At 30.9% G+C, this 22,949-nt stretch overlaps 2 protein-coding genes across 2 annotated transcripts; both read left to right on the forward strand.

The window, feature by feature from the left end:
- Positions 1–6,062: 6,062 nt before the first annotated feature.
- Positions 6,063–10,371, forward strand: LOC139496019 (microfibril-associated glycoprotein 4-like). The gene is made up of 4 exons (XM_071284458.1): positions 6,063–6,338; positions 6,665–6,761; positions 8,443–8,607; positions 10,098–10,371. Exons 1-4 carry the CDS (start codon positions 6,240–6,242, stop codon positions 10,346–10,348), a joined length of 612 nt encoding a protein of 203 aa, XP_071140559.1. The 5' UTR covers positions 6,063–6,239; the 3' UTR covers positions 10,349–10,371.
- A 3,627-nt stretch (positions 10,372–13,998) lies between these two features.
- LOC139496018 (uncharacterized) lies at positions 13,999–22,044 on the forward strand. The gene is made up of 8 exons (XM_071284457.1): positions 13,999–14,051; positions 14,850–14,932; positions 15,521–15,592; positions 16,145–16,274; positions 17,137–17,270; positions 18,096–18,192; positions 19,150–19,313; positions 21,775–22,044. The coding sequence occupies exons 1-7, from the start codon at positions 14,024–14,026 to the stop codon at positions 19,287–19,289; spliced, it is 684 nt and encodes a 227-aa protein (XP_071140558.1). The 5' UTR covers positions 13,999–14,023; the 3' UTR covers positions 19,290–19,313; positions 21,775–22,044.
- The last annotated feature ends 905 nt before the right edge of the window (positions 22,045–22,949 follow it).

The raw sequence follows: 22,949 nt of genomic DNA on the forward strand, positions 1-22,949 counted from the left end.
CAAAATCGGTGCATGTCTAAATACAAGTTCTGGATTCATGTGACCTGAAATTACTTACCCCGATTTAAATTTAAGGTCTGTTTTTGTGGTAATGTTTTCAAACGTTTTTAGTTTTGACTTTGATATTGGACTATAAAAACTCCTTGACTGACCTAAAGATAGCGGTCTAGTAATCAAATGTCAAGACATATTCCAGCCTTCCTCGACAGCTGCAAAGAATCTTGAATATCTCTAGAATCATGCATTCCAGAAGAGATATTGATAAGACATGGAGGATGGGACTCAACATCAAAGTGATAAATCAAGGTTCACAATGGCAATACCATGTTGTTCCTCTCTTTTCATAGCTGTTGGTTTTGTTTCCTCTTGTGAATTTAACTTATTTGCAGCAATTTCAGCCCTTTCCAGCATTACACGACTAAGGGATTTTAGAAAATGTCTAGTAAGGGTTCGTCTAAAACGCGCATACTTTTGATTTGTTTTGCCTACAGTGCCACCTGATCACCTTGATGCTTTTATAATGGTATTTTCTGTTGTCCACAACAAAATGTCCAGGAGTCTATCTTATAACAAAATTGCCATCTTTAAAAGGTGGTTGAATTTTCTCAGAAAGTTGAAGCATATTGAGTATGTAAACTGGAATCAACCATCAGTAATTGGTACGGTTGGTTACAAAAATAAAAAATAACATTTGAGACGACGATCTCAAAGAAGTTACCCTTTCGTTCTGCTCTAACATTTGACAGCAAAATGTCTACTGCTTCAAGGAAGATATCCCAGTATTTAAATATAAGTGATACAACACATCCCAAATGCTTATATGTATCGATAAGAGGCTGTTTAATAGCCTCGAATAGCTCCGTCATATGAGCGTTAGGACTTTTATCTGGCTTGTATTGCTGAAATAATGCTTTTGAGATAAATGAATTTGAAATTCTTGATTAATTAAGGTATATAATATCATATGAATAATGATTATTCTACATTTTGCGTAAAAACAAATGATGAAATTGAATTGAAACGTATGCTGTTAAATGCAAAATATAAGTAGTATTACACTTTTACAAAAACTCTTTAATAACGGACTGATTTTGCTAAACGTTTTTTTTAGACCGTTAACATAAGGTGTAACAACAATGTATATAATAACATAAATCATATTACGGATGTCCTTTTACAATTAGGACGTCAAAACTGTTCAAAGTCGACTTTAAAGCCGATTTCACAAAAATCGCACCGTACGATTTTTTGACGACAAGTCAAAATGTTCCGTTTAACCTTTGAACTACCTATACTGTGATTTATAGCCGTATAGTCCGTATACGACAATTAAACTCCTTAAATAAGCGGCTTTTCTTTACTCAGCCACCGTAAAAATAGCTCCAAAATAAATAAAATCGATGAAAAATGGGAAAATCATCTTCAACAATTATTTTGTTAAAGTCTTATAAACCCGAAAATCAGGCTAAGAAAAAAAGTTTAATTCTAGAAATTTTTGGCTCCTCAGAGGTTTACATCGTTAAGAAAATACCTATATATCTTGTTAACAACTTCAGAGTAATTAGATAAACATGATGACTTCGTAATTTTTCTGTGGATTGACACTGCCTTTTATATATAACATAACCCTGTTCAATAGTTTCCAATATTTATTCGAAAATGATTAGGCGTGTAAAAGTAAAATAACAAAATAAATCGAACTCCAAGGATAAAAAGGACGCTACCTAAACTTACACGACAGCTTCATCCTTTTATATTATTCATCTCATGATTTTTTCCACAAATGACTTATAATCGACGAGACATATACATAATACTGGCGGTCAAAATTCATTTTTTAATTGACCCATGCGACTCTCTTGTGTCTTCATACTAAACACTAGCGACATGTGTTTGTGATCTTAGCTCTTTAGTGATTTATAAAGAAGTCGTTTAACAGTATCTCATCCAAGATTATGGATTCGCAGCATAATATTACCCTGTTCATTAAACAGTCTCTTTCCTTCATGTGACTGTCACTCTCTCAGATTCTATTTTTAAATTTGTGTTCTCTTTATGAATTAACGAGATTTCAATACTGGCTGCTTTACTTTAAATGAGATATACCGTTAAACGGCAGAAATCAGTTTACCGTTTTAGTGTTAAATCTTCGTTTTCAAATCAACAAATGCTTCTCGAATTGTTATGAATGTGCCAAACAGCAGAGAACAAATGACAAGGTAATTTATCTTATCTGTTACAGACATGTCCTAGACTTTGAAATAAACATACCATATAGGATTATATGTACATGTAATTGGTGTGATAGGGATATTGTAACTAGTGAAATGTTAGGTAAGTGCATAGACGTGAGGAGAACAAAACAATATGAAAAAAAATATTCATCAGATATTTCGAGACGTGTCATCATAGAATATTCAACGGTAGCTATTGTTGCTGGTTGATTAGACACTTTTAAAGAGATTTCATTTACAACCTTATATTAGCAACAAATAGGATGGGAAGTATTCGCTGATAATACAATATACAAGAAGAATATTACTTTGTATACAAATATGTTACATTAAATCAAACATTCCGATTAAGACACAATTTTAGACATGTATTCACCAAGAAATCATTACACAAAGACCTAGTTATGTTATTATGATTTAGTTGGTCAGTGCATATGAACTATGCGCATGTACTAGTTCACAAACAATGCGTAATGCAAACATAGTCATTTTCCTTGTACAAAATCATATAAAAGTGACTTGAATTGCGTTATTTCTGGTGTATTCATGACGTCATAAAATTTAAACTACACATATATTACATTGTCTCAACACACTGAGAATAAGAAGGATATATTTAAAAAAGTCGTTCACTAAAATTAACATGATTGTATATTAGTGCCGAATGACACACTGGTAATAATTGTTAATGTTGCACAATTTGATCGACAATTCTACAAAAGCAGTATAAAAATATGTAATGTCTCATTCTGTAACTTTTAAATCTAACAACCTGTCTGTTCTTAATAATCTATTCGTTAATCGAATACCATCATTCCGACTTGTACACAGCGTGGTGTTACGAATAATACATTACATTTGAAGAATGTCAACAAAAAACCGGAACAAAATATGTATTCGTGATATATCAATTGAGCAACAAGCTTAATCTTGTTTTTATTGATATTTTCATACAGATGAGCATCATGATCATCTATGTTCTATTCTATGAACTAAATAATAAGTTACAACGCATATACGCTTTTAGTGAAATCGTGTAAAAATAATATTCCTTGTTTGAAACATTATGCAAATCAAAACTATAGCATGTATATGTATGTTGTAGATCGATATATGTTAAGATGGCTTAACATCTTGATGATACTATTGCAGGTTACTCTTTCTGGCAAGTAACGTTTGAAGGATTCAAGTCTACTTATAGAAATTAGTTCAAATGAATAACTTTAAACTGTTATCCATAAAACCATGTCAAAATTAGTTTTCTTCGCTATGCCACATGCAATGTAGAACTTTACTATCTTTTTTTCATGTTTGGTGTTTTACGACAGCCTAGTATGGATGTTTAGATATACATATCTTTGGTCTGGTAGGATTTATTAAATTCATTAAACAGAAAGAAATCATTATACTCTACATACATAATTTCTTTTTCAAACAGCTAAATAAGATAAGCGAATACGTTAATTTGTATAATGTACGTCAACTGGAACCATGACAAAATAAACATCAGGAGAGTAATACACAGTTCCGACAACGTTTATTCTTGACTTATGAGTTTGGATGACTCTCAGGTACCTTTAGCATCTCTTTTACATTCATGTTAACTTTATAATTTCATGTTTATGCTTGAACTACAACTGATATATTTTTATATATGAACAAGCTAAAAAGTTAAATCACAAAAATACTGAACTTAGAGGAAAATCAATTCGGAAAGTCCATAATCACATGGCAAAATCAAATTACATATATGTCATATTCCTGACTTGGTAAATGTAATGAACTGTCATATTCCGGACTTGGTTAATGTAATGATTGTTCCTTTTTTGAAAAGTTCATTTGACAGGTCGATCTACGTCTATTCAATAAAGCTGTACTTGCAATTATTTTCTAGAAAACAAATCATTGTTTGACTTTTATTTATTGTTCATTTAGATGCAGGCCAGCAGTGTTTGTCATGCAGTAATGTAGAAAGTGTACAAGATTGTCAGCATTACGTATTTTGTGACAATACAGAGATACTTATTTTTTTAGTCTTGTTGTTGTGTCCCGTGGACTGTTGTTTGTGTTTTTTCTTCATTTGTATCTTCCGAGTATGAGATATTATATTGAAAGTGTTATGTTGTATGACCGTATCTTGACCTCTAGATGTTGGTTTCATTATTTCCAATTCAACGATATTAATTTCATTCTCCTTTTATTTATATTTAGGTTTATAACCAGTTTAGCTTCATGCTGACTACAAAATGTCCATTAATGTACCTTAAATTATGCTATATTTGACGTCAAATATCGTATAGAGAAGAAGTCTCCATAAAACTCTCACTTATGAGTAAACAATGAAGTAAATAATTATTTATTTGTAACATCTCGATAGTTTCCCATAATAAACATAAACAAAATCTTGAGTACATATCTTAAATTTTCTAAAATAATACTGTATGGTGTCTTTAACTAGTTTTCAATTTTTAATATATAGAATCTTATTACAATAATCTTATACGGATTTTATGCTCTTTACAGGTCTGTTTTAAACACAAATATATGACAGAATCTGGTGGATCCATGTATGATTTTGGATGTGCAGTGCCTGCGGTAAGTGTTAAAATATATATTGAAGCAAAGAAAACTTCAGTGAGGATTTCATATTTTACTGCACAATCTATCTTTCAAACAACGAAATAACAGGCAATAATACTTCACTTAATGGATTTCAATAAGGCTACTATTTTCCCCCAGCAGAAGCGCATTTCGCTTCGTCTCCCTCATGATCACCAGCCATAAATATAAGAAGATGTGGTATTAGTGATAAATAGGATTTGAATTTCTTTCGTGTAATTGTTATAACGTTTTCATTTTTTTCTATGATTTCTGAACTAGTAATTTACGAATTTGTCAAATCCCATTAGCTTTGATATGAAATATAAACAAAATGTAGCATTCACATGTGTCTTGCATGGAACATTAATCAACATTATTTTAGACATTTAATCACCTGATTGGATCTATTTTTGGGAAAAGATCAGAGGGCCATCACTTAACATGTACTGCCTGCTGTAATAATACTAGGCTATGCAACCAGGATATACCGTGCACTAACACGAAACCTAATGGCTAGTATGCTTTTGTATTGAATATTATGGAGAACCTCTTTTTCACAAAGAACCTTTATATAGTGGTTTAGAATTTCTCTTATCCTATGTTATTTTAATCAGCTATACAATTCACAACAAATCTGAAAGTTGACAAAAAAAAGATCATCAACATTACAGTATACTAGTATTCAATTTAGATGCATACATTCCTTGCCAGAAAAGCTACATTGTCTTAAAGATTAACGCTTAAAAGAATGATGTTGTCCTCTCTTTTTTTAAGAAGAGAGGAACATTAACACCTTTAGACATTAACACATAAGTGTATTTGTTTCTCATGATAATGAGTGCCTAAAAATATAAAGACTATATCAAAGGACATATTATCTAGAACGAAACGTATCAATTCATTGTTAGTAATACTAGTGTCAATTTGACATACAAACTATGGACTATAATTTGTTGCATCAGTTGGATTAAAATTGATAAATGTGATATGAATTAAAGTTTATTTACTTTCAAATATGTCGACTGTTGTTTTCTTTTTGTACCGTATATAGTCCTAACAACGTAAAAGATTATGCGTACAGTTTGGATTTACTCTTAAATCTCCAATGAAAAAAAACTTTCGTAAGATTTTAAGTACAAATTTTGCAGTTACATCCGAAAAACGTTTTGACAATTCTAACCATTTATTTGCAATACGTTCTATACCATATATAACTGGTGACGAATGTGAAATATAACTGTTCAATTTCTAAGCTGTCCTAACAAGAAACTGTTTTAATTTACTTTATTAAAAGTGATCCTCACTGTTCTAACCTAGAGAAGATGCAAACATTATCAACTATTAAGAATCAATACTTTTTGCATTTCAGTCACAAAACTTCCACGAGAGTGCTCCGACATTGAAATGACAAATCCAGCAGACGGTGTTTACACTATCTATCCTGACGGCAAACGAGCTGTACCTGTTTATTGCGATATGACCACTGCAAATTTCAGATGGACAGTAAGACTGATTTCCTTTAATCCATGATGTATAATGGAACGAAAGACATTATGTGTACCTTGAACAGAATATTTGAAATTTCTTGTCACCTTCGATTCTTTTTTTTATTTCTCATGAACCAATCTTAAACATAAAGCATACGAAATTTCATCTCAAATAGAAGACAATACAAAATCAAACAAACAAGTTTTGCAAAGTTCATATCTCCAACGGTAATACTCGAAGAAAGTCAAAATTAACGATAGCTTCGTTTGTTGCAACCAATAGTTTATCAATCTATTTCACATGTTTAATATCTTTTTTTTTATTATTTCATGTAAATATAGGTAATACAAAGAAGAATTAACGGATTTGTCCATTTTTATCGCGGATGGTCTGCCTACAAAGAGGGGTTTGGTAATGTTAGTGGTGAATATTGGTTGGGTAGGTATGACTTCACTTAGTATGCTCTATTGAACAAAATGAACTTTTATTTCATTTCTCAAATATACATCAAAATCAAATTTAACGAAGCATATCATTTTTGTAAATTGTAACTTTGACCTATTACTTCAATTAGGTAGGACAAAAGTAAGCTAAGGGATGGCAGATTATTTTCAATTGCATTTTGTTTTCTGCATGTAATTTTTGATTATCAATATTAACACAAAGAGTTCTCCCACACGATCAGCATTACCTGCATATTTAAAGTTTGTATATTCCATTATTGATTCTTTATAATATAACATGATCAGTAATATGTCAAGCAATTATGACTATAGAGCTTGAACATTTACAAACGTTTTGAATCGGCCGTTATTTCGTAACTTCAAATATTTCAAGGTTAATATTTAATGCACGTGTTATAGATATTTCATATAGTTAAATAATAAAACAATAACACATACAGAATTCGATTATCTTTGTGATCTCGCATGTTAATATTCAGCGTGTCGATCAAGTAATAGACATGGTTCACATAATATGCAAATGTTTTGGTAGAAATGTGACATCTGTCATTAGACTTAAACATCAATCCGTTTTAAATAAACCTATAAAATTACTTCTAGACACATGTATACTACTTAAAAAGCCAGGGATTTCATCATCATAAGAAGTACGAAATCCAAGACAGCTATCGATAGACACACAAGTCTATAATTTAACAAATGCATATATATGTCAGTTAAATCTATTTCCGGTCTCATATTTGTGCCGTTTCCTTAAATCTATGTACTTTGATCTGATGTAGCCCAACTATATGACCCTATGTTCAGCCATAAATCTTTGTCCTTTCAGCAGAGCTATGTCATGTTTCTTGGTTACCAACATAACTTATCAAATGTTCTTATCCCTGTTAAATCCTGATTTATATAATTGTTCAGTGTCTTAACTTATTTCGATTTAATTCGAATATAAAACAAACATTCATCAAATACATTTTGATAATTTTGTCGTCAAAAAGCTCAAACACACCAAACGAATGGATACCAACCATCCTATTCCTGACTTGGTACAGGCAAGATATCAATCGCACTTGTACTTAGTAAACTCATAATAGATATCAGGATCAATACCTTATACGCCAAACATGTTTCGTCCAAGAATGACCCTCGAATAAGAAAAATAAATATAGCTAAATAAAGCTGGGGAATATGGCTGGAATATGGCAGTTGTCGTGTCTATGTATATTGAATATTGAATTGTCTTTTATTTTAAGTTGCATTTCTTAGTGCTCCTGTGTTTTTTTCCTCTTATAGTTGATGTGTTTCCTCGGTTTTAGTTTGTAACACGAATTGGTTACTCTCAACCGATTCATGCTTTTTGAACAGCAGTATACTACTGTTGACTTTATTGAGAATTATGTAATAGAGACCAAATCTTTTAATAGAGACCATAAATAAATCTTCCGAAATATTTTAAGCAACAAGTATATGACCAATTTTCCGTTTTGTAATCATATTAGATAATATACTTATATATACAATATGGTAACACCTGTCAAAATGAAAGTTGATTTTCGTTTTCTCAAGATAGATGCAGAGTTAATGTGGTGTTTTCTTAGATATGTACCTGATGTCTGCCGCCTTACTGATGATATTTTTTTTTACTTTGTAATTTACAGGTAATGTTAACATCCATGAGATAACATCCCATAATAATCATGAAATCAGGATCGAATTAGAAGATTTTGAAGGAAACAAAAGGTATGCTGAATATACAGTTTTTGCCGTTGCTGATGAAGAGAGTAACTTTCGTCTTCTTGTATACAACTACTCGGGTAACGCTGGTAAGCTAATAACAAATAGTTACAAATAGAAAAACGTAAAATTACAAGAACATCGAACTCTGAGGAAAATTCAATACGGGAATTAACGTAATATAACGATAATTAGAGAATCAAACAAATACCAAATGACAAACATAGTAAGGACAAATCTTACAAAACAAATTGTGTAGATTATTGTGAAAGTTACAACCAAATGGGACCTTCTTTGTTTAAAAAAAAAAATCCGTATTAGTGCCAACAATCAGACAGCGATCCATCAAATACCATATGTGTTTGATGTAAACATCTTGCAGTCTTAAACAATGACAAAACACACCGTATTGTTATTCATATATTCAATTATACGTGTACATACTATTTTTTACATGTATATAAGGTACACTATTTTAAATGTTTACTTCACGTAAAACGTTTACGAAAATCTCCTGCTGTTAAAAATATTTGTTTAAGTATAAAGTTTATATATATATACAGTTAAAACATAACATATCTAATAAATCTAACGAACTATGAAAATACTAATAAGTAAAACAAAAACAATACTAGAAAAGTTATATCGATATAAAAAACTTTTTTCTGTGAAATAATAATGATTAAAATAGAAAAGAGATAATGGTAAATGAAATTAAAACTGTATTGATATCTTGATCAATGTTTAATTTTCCTAGATTCGAACGATTTTATTCAATTCTAGATAAGTGATTCCAAAAACAATTTTGCAAATGAGAGTTTCTGTCGGAAACTGTTTTATAGACTGTCACGGAATATGTCTTCCAACAGTGGCCGAGTGGTTTAACATGTTTAAGTAGTTACTACTGTAATCACTAGCCAGTATCTATCAAGGTTGTGAGTTTGAATCTTAATTGACTAGGATTATCAGTTTTCCTATCGCGAGTCGATGGTTTTCTCTGAGAAAACCGACTTTCTCCCCTTATAAAAAAAAAATAGCCGCTACGAAATACCCTAAAGGCGGTGCTTATAAGTGGCGTTAAAACGCCAAAAAAAATCAAAAACCAAAACCAACAGAAATCGTCAGATTTGAAGAGCGGTAATGACTAATCTTAACTGTATTATGTAATATTTGACATTGCATTTCCGTTGATCATAATGGCACAAAACATTTTTTTCTAATTAAAAGGAAAATCATTAAAATACTCACCTCATGGATATTTAATAAATATACATTATTTAAAATCTGATTTTTTTATGTTTTGTACCTTCTAAATATATTGAGGACGAAGCATGATGATACCAAACAATATTGGAAATAGTGAGAATTGTTGTCAAAATATTGTTTTACTTGTTTTTCAACTGAGGTACGTGTATGAAACCCCTTAATATCACAAATTTTTTTTTAATTTTTTTTTTGTAATAATTCAATAATGTCTTTGTCGTTTATTTATAAAAACAAAGAAAACCTTCTTCATATTCTGATAGAGACGATACAATGATTGAATTGGAAATTAATGTCACCTTATCTCAAATTGTAGGTGACTCTTTTTCGTATCATAACGGTATGATGTTTTCAACGTTTGATAAGGAGAACGATCCGTTTAGTCAATATAATTGTGCCGTAAAGTACAGTGGAGCTTGGTGGTACAATAAATGTCATTATTCAAATCTAAATGGAAAGTATTTGGCGGGACATCACACTTCAAACGCTAACGGTATTGATTGGTATCATTGGAAAGGTGAATACTACTCAATGAAGTCAACCAAAATGATGATTCGAAAGTATTGACGAATAAAGAATTTTGAAGTATAGTTAATTTTATTATCCTCTTACATTTAATATTCAATAGCAAACAATTACTACAAAAATGGGGGAAAAAATACTGAAATCCGAGAACAAAAGCTTACAAACATCAAACGAGTTACCATTCAAAATAATGTTCCTTCAATAATACTCCAGGCCTTAAAGATCCCAATAGTTGCCTAAACATTGAGGTGCTTATAAAACCAAGATGTATATAAAGTCTGTTAATATTTAGTTAATTATTTAAATAGATGATAAGGTATATTACTTGGTTTCAATAGATTTCGAACTTATATAACATCATCATAGAAATCACTCGTTTCGGAATTCTATTTTCATTCATGAATCGTTAACATACTTTCCTGAAAATAGAAAAAAGTTAGAATTCGATGATTGCCAAAATGTTTTAACATCAATTATCCTCTGTTTTTACAAGAAAAAAGAAATCATATATTCAGTACTTAATGGTGAATTTAAAGCAAAGTATATTACTGGGTTTTCTGTTGAGACTGATCAGTTTTTTTGTAACTTGAAGAGGATCGACAAAACTTACCAAAAAGGACAACGAAACTCATAACACATACATAAGGCAATACCATAGGTAAAAACGGTAACCCACTGCTGTGTTTTTTGTATAATATGTCCAACGACGTTACCGTATTCAATGTGAGTTTTCTAATAGGGCTTCATATGACCATAATTTCAAAGAACATTCATTTGATAATGTTAGTAAATGTAATAATTGTAGTACAATCTTCACATAAATAAACTCATCATAGATACCAGGACTAAATTTAGTATACGCCAGATGCGCGTTTCGTCTACAAGACTCATCAGTGACGCTCGAATCCAAAAAAAGTTAAAAATGCCAAATAAAGTACGAAGTTGACATTCTTTTATGTTATTCAGTATTTGTCATTTGTTTATGTGTTATATATTTGTTTATCGTTCATTTTTTGTACTTAAATAAGGCCGTTAGTTTTCTCTTTTGAATTGTTTTACATTGTCATTTCTGGCCCTTTTATAGCTGACTATGCAGTATAGGCTTTGCTCATTGTTGAAGGTCTTACAATGACCTATAGTTGTTAATGTATGTGTCATTTGGTCTCTAGTGGAGAGTTGCCTCATTGGCAATCATGCCACATCTTCACAAAAATCAACATGAATAACATAAAAAATAAAACGTTGAGACTTGAGCGTGTACACTCGACTGTTAGCTAGGTCGATACCCCTAAAACGCAAAATTTTCGTTCAGTGATTAAAAACTGAAATTTCTTTAAAAAGCATTGGACCATAGAACTATATATCACACTCATGGTTTAAATAAATGTATGCAAAGATCTAAATTTTAAACTCTAATTGTGTGAAAAACGGAATGATTAGAACAAAGACATTGCTGATATGATTAATTGTTTGGAAATGAATCATACTTCACACCCTACCAATTTAACCAGATATGTGAAAATGTCCCAGCCATATAAAAAAAATCCAAGGTTAATATACGTTAAAGCAGAGAAATTGAGGTGAGGGCTACCATTACCGCATGTTGTCGATGTAGATGTTCTATCGTTTAGATCTATGCATGATTTTAGCATTACGGGGTTTCAACTTTTATTATAATAATGATCTGATTCAACATATAAAACATATAGTTACTTTCCATCAAATAGGTACTTAAATGTCTTGTTAAATTGGCATAATTTTAAGAAAGGGAAAGACAGTTATCTTTCTTACTTCATAAGATATGACAGTGAAGTATTGAAAAAGACAGCCTATAGATAAATTTCGCACAAAATGACATACAAGCAGATTCAAGGCGCTACATTGTAGTACTGATTTCGTCTCAATATCTGCCTATTCAAAATAAATAACACGAATCGAGACATTTATTTGGCATCTTAATTGAAAAGATACAAAAATACAGGTATTTTATCTAAGTGATTGGAAATTCATTAAAAGGATCTCCCTTTGACTTCAACACTGTTCAATACAAAAATATTCCGAATCAGATTAATACCTTGTTCATCTTTAAAAATAAGAAGCTTTCATCAATCATTCATCAAAGTTAAAATGTAACCAAATGGTTTGCTACAATAAAACATTGGGTCATGCAGAATGTTTGTGCCATACCAAAACACGATAGATTCGCACTAGTTTCTTACTCTGACTCCATTATTCAACCCTGTATTGAAAAAAGATTAAGTGCATTCAACATTATTTTAATTTTTTAACCCTTGTTTTGTTTCATCTATCGAACAAATATTTATAACAAACATTTTCTACCAATCAGTCAAGGACAGAATTTCAGTGTTCCACAGAAAGATCTCCTCTTAATTGGTGGTCTTCAAAGACCCACGAACTTCCTCTTTTGCGAAATGATAATCCGAGACTACTACCCCTAAAGGTTATTTCCTTGTATTCAAGCTAAGGCTGATATTCCCAAACATCTTTTTTTTTTAAATAAATTACACACATGTAGAAATTTATTTGACACTTTAATTCGTAAGAAACGTAAACATTGCTACTATGTTATCTTATCTTGAACAGACTTGTCAAAATGTGACATAAATTATTATACAATCAACTTGTGTGCTATTGGAAAACTACGCATTGTTCTCTAAAAGTTACTGAAATGATGGGTGAGTTATATTAATTGAACGTATTATGTTACTAAATTATTCGTCGCAACAATAGTGTAATATATGTGGGAAAGGGGTCTCTATTTGATGGATAAACCAACTAAGAATATCATAGTTTCGGTCGTTCTAAACATTCGTAAAATAATTGCAACTTTTGTTAAGCTAACAATAATCATCATCAAAGCTTATTATTAGAATAATATATCAACTAATCTGTGTAGCAAGTGTTCTCTGGTAAACAGGAATTAGACACGCAATACAATTATAAAGATGCACCAGTCAGTCATTACCAATAAGAAAGGAGGTTAAAAAACTAGTTTAGAGTTATGGTATCTATCAATTGAAATGTCGAAACAATTAGATCAACTTTAAACGAATTTTCTCACTTCACTTTCCAGGTAAATTATTTCCGACAAGAACAAACAAAAACTCAACTTGACAGCAAAATAACGCGAAGCCAATCAATAGAAATAAGAAGATGTGGTATGAGTGCAAATGAGAAACGAGAAACACCTTTGAACCACATCAACAAACGGCAATCATGGAACAAGAGGCTATGAGCTTAGGACAGGTGCAAACACATTCAGCAGGTTTTAAACGTTTCAACAGGCGCCAAGATACATCATAACATGAAACAGTATCATAATATTACACCATAGAAAGACACACTATTACATATCAAATGAAATGGCTTAACTCGATGAGAATTTTAATATCGACTCTATGAATATAAATGAGAAATATTTCACAATGGGTGTCTTAAATATAAACATGATAAATACAAATCAAAAAGATTTAAAAAAAAAAAAAAAAAAAAAAAAACACTTGATAAAAATGTTGGTGACTTTATGGTTTTATTTTAATTAATAATTTCAAAGAACAAATTAATATTATTAACATGCCAAAAATAACTCTGCTTCACATGTATGTACCAATATTATATACATATATATTTGTGTGTTGATGTGTATTATAAGTTTTTGTAGATACTCATATCTACCGATACCTGCATATATTTGGGATGCTGGTAGTTCAACTGATGCTTTCTGGTGAGTTGCAGTTAGTAATTAATAACAAATTATTATGTGTTTATCAATATTTTTATCATCATATTGATTGTATAATGAGCATCGGTGACCGAGAGTTATAACTAGTCCAACTACTGAATTACTAGCATATAACATACGTTTATGACACAGAAATGTTTTACTGCAATAAAATGTAGAATCAATTACCTACAACTGTCCAACTCAAGGAAATATATTTTTCGACCTATTTTCGTATACAACCGGATATAACGTACCATGATTTGGTGGTATTACACCTAAAGGGATGTGTAAATACCCTGCAATCGTCTGTGTTTGTATTACTTGTGTTTTCTAATTTGTATCGATCGGGTGGGTTAAACCCTTTTTGATTAATTTTTATAGTGAATATAGTGTGTTGTTGCACCACTGCTCCATGTTAGGGGAGGGTTGAGTGCTCGTAAATATGGATAACTTCTCCGTATTCGGTACGTGATTGTGCCATGTTAAGAGTCTATGGCTAAGTGTATGTCGTTTGTTGTTGTATATCATACTTGATTTTCGTTTATGGTAGTATATATAAATTATATCTTTAGTTTTCACGTCTGAACTGTTTTACATTTACATGTATCTTATTTATGATTCTGTTACTTTATAGATGACTCTGCGTTACATGAGTTGTTTATTGTACATTCACACGGTAAAGGCTGTGTAGTTGTTAACTGCTTTGTCATTTGGTCTCTTATTGACAGTTGTCACATTGAAAATCATACCGCATCCTCCTTTGTTATAGATGTATAATGCATTTCTAGTATTTTGTAGATGGAGGACAGGAGTGTTTATCATGTAGTAATATAGAAACTGTACAAGATTGTCAACATTACATCGTGTGTGACAATACCGAGGTATAAAATATTAAATCACAAAAATACTGATCTCAAAATTCAAAACGGAAAGTCCTTTATCAAATGGCAAAATCAAAAGCTAAAACACATCAAAAGAACATTCATATTCCTGACTTGGTACAGGCATTTTCTAATGTAAAACATGGTGGATTAAACTTGTTTTCATAGCTATCTAAATCTCTCACTTGTATGAAAGTGCATCAAATTATTACAACATATAAACATAGTTAAATTGTTAACGAAACATTCAGTGTTAAGCTGGTATCTGTATAGTTAAATAAAAACAACCGTCAAAGATAATTAAAAAAAATGTTAAAACATGAAAGTCAACAAAATATGCTTAATAGATAAGTTAATTATCAAAATAAAATATTTACTACAGATGACTTAAAAAAATAAATTAATGAATAACTGATAAAATGAAAGAACATTGGACAAATAAGTAAACCGAGCTAAAAGTGAAAGTTTTTCGGAATATAATTTCGTATGTCTTTGTATATTTTTATATAAATTTTATACACAACCAGAATTTTGTAAATCTGAATATGCATAGCTGATAATTACTCATAGATTTTAATTTGATTGCAGGTGTGTTACAAACAAAAGTTCGCCACTGAATCTGGAGGGACAAGTTATGATTTTGGATGTTCACAACCAAAGGTTAATCCGTCCTGACATTAAAAATGGTTAAATCGCAAAAATACTGAATTCCGAGGGAAATTCAAAACGGAAGGTCCCTAAATGAATGACAAAATCAAAAGCTCAAAAACATCAAACGCATGAATTATAACTGTCACATTCCTGACTTGGTACAGGCATTTTCTTATGTAGAAAATGGTGGATTAAACCTGGTTTTATAGCTAGCTAAGCCTCTACTTGACAGCCGGACGAGGGAAGTCATATGTGTATACATCTCTAGTACATTTGTAGAAGGATATTTGTATATATAAAATGATTAAATATTCCAAACGGCAGATTTGGCATTTTGAATGTTGTTTTTCTTTTCTTTATAGGGAATATATTATGAGCACTTTACACTATTAGTAAAAACATCCGGATAAAATTCGTAATACACATATCATCGATAATATTTAGCTTACTCAGCTTACTCAGCGCAAAAAAATGAATGTATTATAAATGAAATAAAAAACATAAATGTTTCAAAAGTTTCTAACATTCATGACCTCGGAATTCATAACGAAAATTTTGCAGACATGTAATCATCTGATTGGATCTATTTTTGGGAAAAGGTCAGAAGGTCATCACATTATATGCTCCGGCTGCTGTAATAATACTAGATTGTGTAATCAGGACATTACATGTTCAAATGTAAAACCAAATAGTAGGTATAGCTGTTTCAAACTTCTATAATACGACTGCTATGTTTTGTAAAGTTTAAAAAGAAATTTCATTGAGGTGGCATATTTCATGTACATCGTAACTATAGCTTTCAGCAGTCGTTAACAAAAAAAAAAGAAGTTTACATAAGCTTTTTTATTATTAAATAATGAGATCAAGATGATTAAGAAAATGTAAATTTTCTGCATTTTCATATTAATATTTATAACTAAGGACTGGAATTGACAAATGTAATACAATTTAAACGAGAAAACTAATTAACGGCCTTATTTATGCACAAAACAATGAACGAAGGTCAAATATGTAACGCATCTACACACGACAAACGACAACCACTTAATGATAGGCTCCTGACTTGGGACAAACACAAACAGATTGTGGCGTTGTTAAACATGATAGCATGCGCTCAACTCCATTCTGAGACAGTGGTGCAATAGAATATGTTAAAAAATGTTCAAAACAATATACAAACAATGCATATGATCAACAACAACAAACAACAACCACTCAATAACAGGCTCCTGGCCTGGAAATGGTAGAATGATAAAATGAGCAAGGCATTCATATAGGAACATCAATTATATGATTGAGGAATAGCACCATCACTGGTTTTTTGTTCTTTACCTGAGCTTCAACAATTGGAGGTAGGTTAAAACTAATCGATAAAAGTTTAGATCACAATATTCAAGGGGTTTTTGAATAGAAATTTAAACTCTGTCTGCAATTATATATTATTTGAATATGTAGAACAGAGTTTGTTATTTTCTACTAATCATTAATTGGGTAGTGACTTTAGTTTTTACATAACATTGCATAACTTTTTTTAATCCATATCTCCATTACAGACACCAGAGTTCCACAAGAGTGTTCAGACATAAACATTAAAAACAGAACAGATGGTGTATATACTATTTATCCAGACGGTCAACGGGCGACTCCTGTATATTGCGATATGACTACTAAAAATTTAAGTTGGACAGTGAGTATCGTTCGTTTGTTGCTTGTTTCTATGTGTCATGCTCTACATTGTCGCGATTCTTAAAGCACTCTTTAAGATGTAATTAAATTTAGGGAAAGTATCATAAACATTTAGAATTTAAGTAAACCCATATTTTCATGGTAGTTTTTTTTTTTTTACTGTGGATAACTCATTGCTCACTATGAATAAACCATGTACTACAGCAAATCCCCTTCATTAATAAATCATAACTGAATCATTTAAAATCTACTTTACTTTGAAAGTCAAAGGAACAAAAATATCAATTACAATAGATTGTCGGGACTTAACTTTGTGTTACGTCAATATAATCGAGCACTTAATAATATACTAGTATCATTTTCCGTTAAACAAAAACGAAATGGAAAATAAATACATAATTCCACCTTTTGTTGATATTTTTCTCAGTGGAAATCATACAGCATCTCCCTATATTTACAAGTTCAATCAAACAAAGTTAAACGATAACAGACAATATGTCAACAAAAACAAAGAAGGAAAAACTACCAGCCAATTAATCAATTAATTGTACCATTATTATATTATGTATTTTTCTCTGCTATCTGTTGTTTTGTCACATTGTATATACTTGTTTATGTATTGCCATAGCATATTATTTATGCTTTCGCAAATTAAATATTCATTGATTCATTCATTCAATTACACTAAAAATTACAGATTTAAAAGGACAGGCAAATCTGCAACGTAAGAACCGCCATTTGGAATATAGCGTTTAGTTAAAACATGGGGTAACTATTACATGCACTTATAACTTTGAATATTCATATAAATGTCCCTTAAAAATAGGTTATACAGAGAAGAATTAACGGATTTATTGATTTCTACCGTGGATGGTCAGCCTACAAAGACGGTTTTGGTGATGTAAACAGTGAATATTGGTTAGGTAGGTAATACTCATATCAAAAGGTAACATTTATTCTAGCTCGATATCAAACATACACTAAAATTTCAACCATAATCATATTTAGTTTTTAATTATTGTAATAATATAAAGGGTACTAATGTTCCGGCACCAAATGCGCATTACGCTAATAAATGTCTCTTCAGTGATGCTAGAGGACATTCTATTTGAAAAATCTAATACCTAGAATACATTTACCTAAAGTATAGCCAAATCCGGACGACAAATCAGAGCTTTGCATGAGAGAGATATTTTCTTATTTTAAAATGATTTCAAAATTTAATAACAACACAAATTCCATATAAATAATAGCCGTATTTTCATACCAATACCGTATTGTCAACCGTACGGCCTTCAACAGTGAGAAAAAAAACTGTTTAGGCGGATAACAATTCAAGTAAGAAAACTAACGTCATAATTTATAACAAAACAACTAACAAAATCAAGTATGACAGACGTGAACCAATGACAACCACTGAGATACAGCTGTGAGACATGTATATACAGAATGCAGTAAGGTTGAACATGTTTTTAAGCGCTCAATCCTTGCCCTAATCCGGGAAGTTGTGTTACAACGCAACATTAGAACTATAAAAATCAGTTGTAAAAGTATTAACTCGTCAGATGTGTACAAATAGAAATACATCTTAAAAACACAGAGTGGACGTTGACAGGTACTTATACATCCCAACAAAACAGACATTAAGTTCAGATCTCAGAGTACCAGCAGTTACTTACATCTAGTTTGAAGCCAAAAAAATAACTAATAATAAATTCATGTACATTGAATCTAAGTCTAAAATACCAATTATACATTGTAACACATCCAATATCCAATTGAATTAGTGTACAGACGTCAATAACAGTCAGAAAAATATCACTTATTCGTGCAATAGAATAAGAATGTTTAAAGAAATAGTCAAGAATTATCTTTTGTAGGAAATGATAATATCCATGAAATAACTTCTCAGGCAACCATGATCTTAGAATTGAATTACAAGATTTTGATGGAAACACAACCTATGCAGAATATTCCATTTTTAATATTGCCGATGAAGGAAACGACTATCGTTTGCTAGTGTATAATTACTCAGGAAATGCAGGTATGTTGTAAATAATATGAAATCTTTATTTGTCTTGGTCAAACTGTTGTCTGTATTTATTTGGCTTTTGTTCCCTCTCTGCTCCAAAACAACTATTGTACTTGAACTCAGTCGTGTATTTTAACAACTCTACATAAACATTTGTAACTATGACAACTTTGCTACAAAGAACGCTAGGGAAAAACAACTGTACTCATTTATTTGAACTGCAAACCTCAGATTAGGTAACATGAACCAATGAACACCGATGTTCTAAAAGGGTCCATGTATTGCTCAGAAAATGGCTGAGGATGTTAATCAGTGTTTGACTTAGAGAATTGAGAATACCAATTAGAGCGCTGTTATTTTACTTTAAGTGCCTTTTGCTGGGCTTTTTGATTTTTGCATTTTGTGTCATGAATGAATGCCCAAAATTCTTTATTTGCATGTGTATTTCTTTTTTAATGACAAAATTTTAACAAATACAAAGCTTTTTGTTAATTGTATATTTTAAAACACTTCATTCTGTGTTTTGTCATGATCGTATATTTTTGTAATCTATATTTAGTATATATTGATTATACATGTACCTATATGTTGTAAAACATTTGCTTAATAAAGAATTGAATTGAATTGAATAAAGAAAATTATTAATTGTGAGTCAGAGTTTTTTGCGTTTACACCCCAGCCACCAGATTATCCCAGTTTGAGTTTCTTTGTTATGCATGCTTTCCTTTGTTCTGTAACATTTTGGCGGGATTGTCAAATCCACTATAAAACTTATAAGTAATTATACGGAGAAGACTATCTATCAAAATTCACGTAGAAAAGTCCAGTGTATATGCTGGGATTCGATCTCAAGACCTTTAGCAAAACAAACCCCACGACACCTATCAATACACAAGGACGACTGGTTACGAACTTTCAGTAATTAAACATACTTAAAGAAAGCAAGATATTTTAATAAGTGGGGCGAGTTGGCAGACCTTTATTCAGTGGGGTTTAAGCCCTTTTCGTTAATAAATGAGTTGTCAGACTGATTGTTCAATTTGATTTTACACTTTTTCAAAAGTGGGGCGAGTCGGTAAACAAGAGTGGGGCGATTTTTTTTTTATAAAGTGGCGATATAGTGTGAGCCGATTAGCCAGTGGGGCGAGTTGACATTGTTTGAAATCTACTCATCGTGTTCGGGGGTCATAAAGGGTATACATCATATAGTAATATATAAAGTATATTATAATGGTTGTGTGGCGTTCTAAACTAGATTTTATTAATTGTAAATGGTTTTTAGTCTAATCTAAAACAGCTGGGATGTAAAATAGTTATCCCATTCGGACTTGGTGTGTCAGTGTAAAATGCGCCTCTGGCCTCCGGCCATCGGGGTGATCTTACACTGACACACCGCGTCCTCGTGGAATAACTATTACTGAACATGTAAAAGTACAAACTTATATGTACGTGTTAACAAAGTAATAGAAAACAAGACATTGCAAATATATATTTTTTTTAAATTCGTATTTTTGCTCTGTCTTGATTTCTTTAAAAATTATGTATGCATACATTACATGTAGCAACATGTGAACACTTAGAATGAACATAAGGAAGCTGGCTTGTCATGTTTTGGATTTTTTGTCAGATTTTCGGAATCCTCTTGTTTTATCCATTTGATTGCCTTGAAAAAATATGACCGGTGACCCCCATTTTTCTTTTTGTACATCTTTTACATGTATAATGATAAGCCTTCTGTAAAAGTCTTATAAAATTTTACTTACTTTTTAACAGTTTTTGAGAACTTCAACTTGTGATAAAGCTATGAAAAGTCAAGAGAAAATATTTTCCTGCCAAAATTTCAATTGCTTATATCTCAAAATCAAGCACGGTGACCTATATATTTTTTTTTGCATTTGGATTCCTTAATTAATCCCCAATCAATATAAACTAGTGATTTGAAAAGTTAATTACTTTGAAACTGAGAAGCGAACTCCCATAAGCTAACAGCATTGCAATAAATGAATTTACTTTTTTACAATTATATATTCATCTTTCATCTCATCAAAATCATTTTCTGGATTTATATATATTTGAGATAAGTTTCATTATTTTTAATCCTATGATATCTTTACTAAATTATGTTCGCTCCTCTTGGTTTTGAATATTTTACCATATATTCGGAATCCTCTAGTTCAATCCATGTAGTGCCATTAAAATATTTTCCCCACTAATCACTACTTTTCTTTTCCTAATTTTATTACACATCGTTAAAAAGCTATATTAAAAATGCAATAAAATCCTTGTTATTTTTCAAATATTTTTAAAGAAAAAGGGTGCCACAATATGAAATAAATGAAAAGTCTAGATATAATGATTTCCTGCCAAATTTTCAATGGCTTATAATTTTTTCTGCTTTTTTTTTTGTTCCTTTATTTATATACTATCAATTTAAAAAAGTCTTTTAAAAACCTTGTTATTTTTACTCTGACAGGTGATTCCTTAACACATCATAATGGTATGAGGTTTTCTACATTTGATAAGGACAATGACCAATCCGGATCAAACTGTGCAGTTAGTTTCAAAGGTGCGTGGTGGTACAGAGATTGTCATTTTTCAAATCTGAATGGTAAATATCTGGCAGGATTCCATCCTTCAAGTGCTGATGGTATTAATTGGTACCATTGGAGAGGCCATCACTATTCACTAAAGTCAACGAAGATGATGATACGAAAATATTGATAATAAAGAATAAGCTAAAAACAACACTTTATTAATATCATTCGTTCGAAGTGCTACTGTGGATTTACCTCCATCAGGAACGTCAAAAGCCGAATACATTGTATTTAAAAGCCAATGCTGTATCCGAACGGAAACAGGTAGAAAGTTGAATGACCAAACAACAACTAAACGTAGAGCCAAATTCATCTTTGATTTTTCATACTAGAACCTGATGTTCAGTGGTTGTCGTTTGTTGGTGTGGTTCTTAGGGGTTTCTTGTTTCTCGTTATATTATTTTAATACATATATATACATTAGACCGTTGTTTTATCCTGTTTCAATGGTTTTACATTAGTCATTTTTGGCACTCATTTCACATCTCCTTAAACAGATCAGAAGGACACACAAAACAACATAAAACAATGGATACGGAACATTTATACAAAACAGTTTTTGTAGTCACTGAAAGCTAGTTCAAGGTCAATTACAGCTAATATATAAATCAATTTCTCTTGACTTGCTATCAAAAAGTAAACAACCTGCGAATTCATTGAAAAGACGTCATAAACAGTCTGAACAAAAGGAACTGAACGCTTATTTCACCGAATTCAATGATTTCAAGTATTTTTTGAAATGTATATACTATTACAATAAAAGTAGTGTATAAAAAAATATAAAATTGTGTGATATACTTTTAGAAAATTGAAAGAAACTCATTGAAAAATTATGTAGAACAATAATATAAATTGAATTAGTTTTGTGACCATGCATACTGTACGTGTGAGCTAAAAGTACGGTACCTTTAATATTGCATTAATAAATGTACAAACTCTATGACCAAATTTTAACTAGTTCGTTCAAAACGAATTGAAAAACAAAGAAAAATAATTCCACAATTTAAACCTGTTATTGATCAAAATTCAATAAATTGAATAAAGATAAATTAAT

Source organism: Mytilus edulis, chromosome 11 (genome assembly GCF_963676685.1).
Source record: "Mytilus edulis chromosome 11, xbMytEdul2.2, whole genome shotgun sequence".
NCBI lineage: Eukaryota > Metazoa > Mollusca > Bivalvia > Mytilida > Mytilidae > Mytilus > Mytilus edulis.

Bases quoted from the DNA above. Each gene is read 5' to 3' on its own strand.
- LOC139496019 (XM_071284458.1), top strand. From the start codon at position 6,240: ATGACAAATCCAGCAGACGGTGTTTACACTATCTATCCTGACGGCAAA. The intron at 6,339-6,664 runs GTAAGACTGATT...ATGTAAATATAG, and splicing joins CTGCAAATTTCAGATGGACA to GTAATACAAAGAAGAATTAA. The intron at 8,608-10,097 runs GTAAGCTAATAA...CTCAAATTGTAG, and splicing joins CAACTACTCGGGTAACGCTG to GTGACTCTTTTTCGTATCAT.
- LOC139496018 (XM_071284457.1), top strand. From the start codon at position 14,024: ATGCTGGTAGTTCAACTGATGCTTTCTG. The intron at 14,052-14,849 runs GTGAGTTGCAGT...AGTATTTTGTAG, and splicing joins AGTTCAACTGATGCTTTCTG to ATGGAGGACAGGAGTGTTTA. The intron at 17,271-18,095 runs GTGAGTATCGTT...CCTTAAAAATAG, and splicing joins CTAAAAATTTAAGTTGGACA to GTTATACAGAGAAGAATTAA.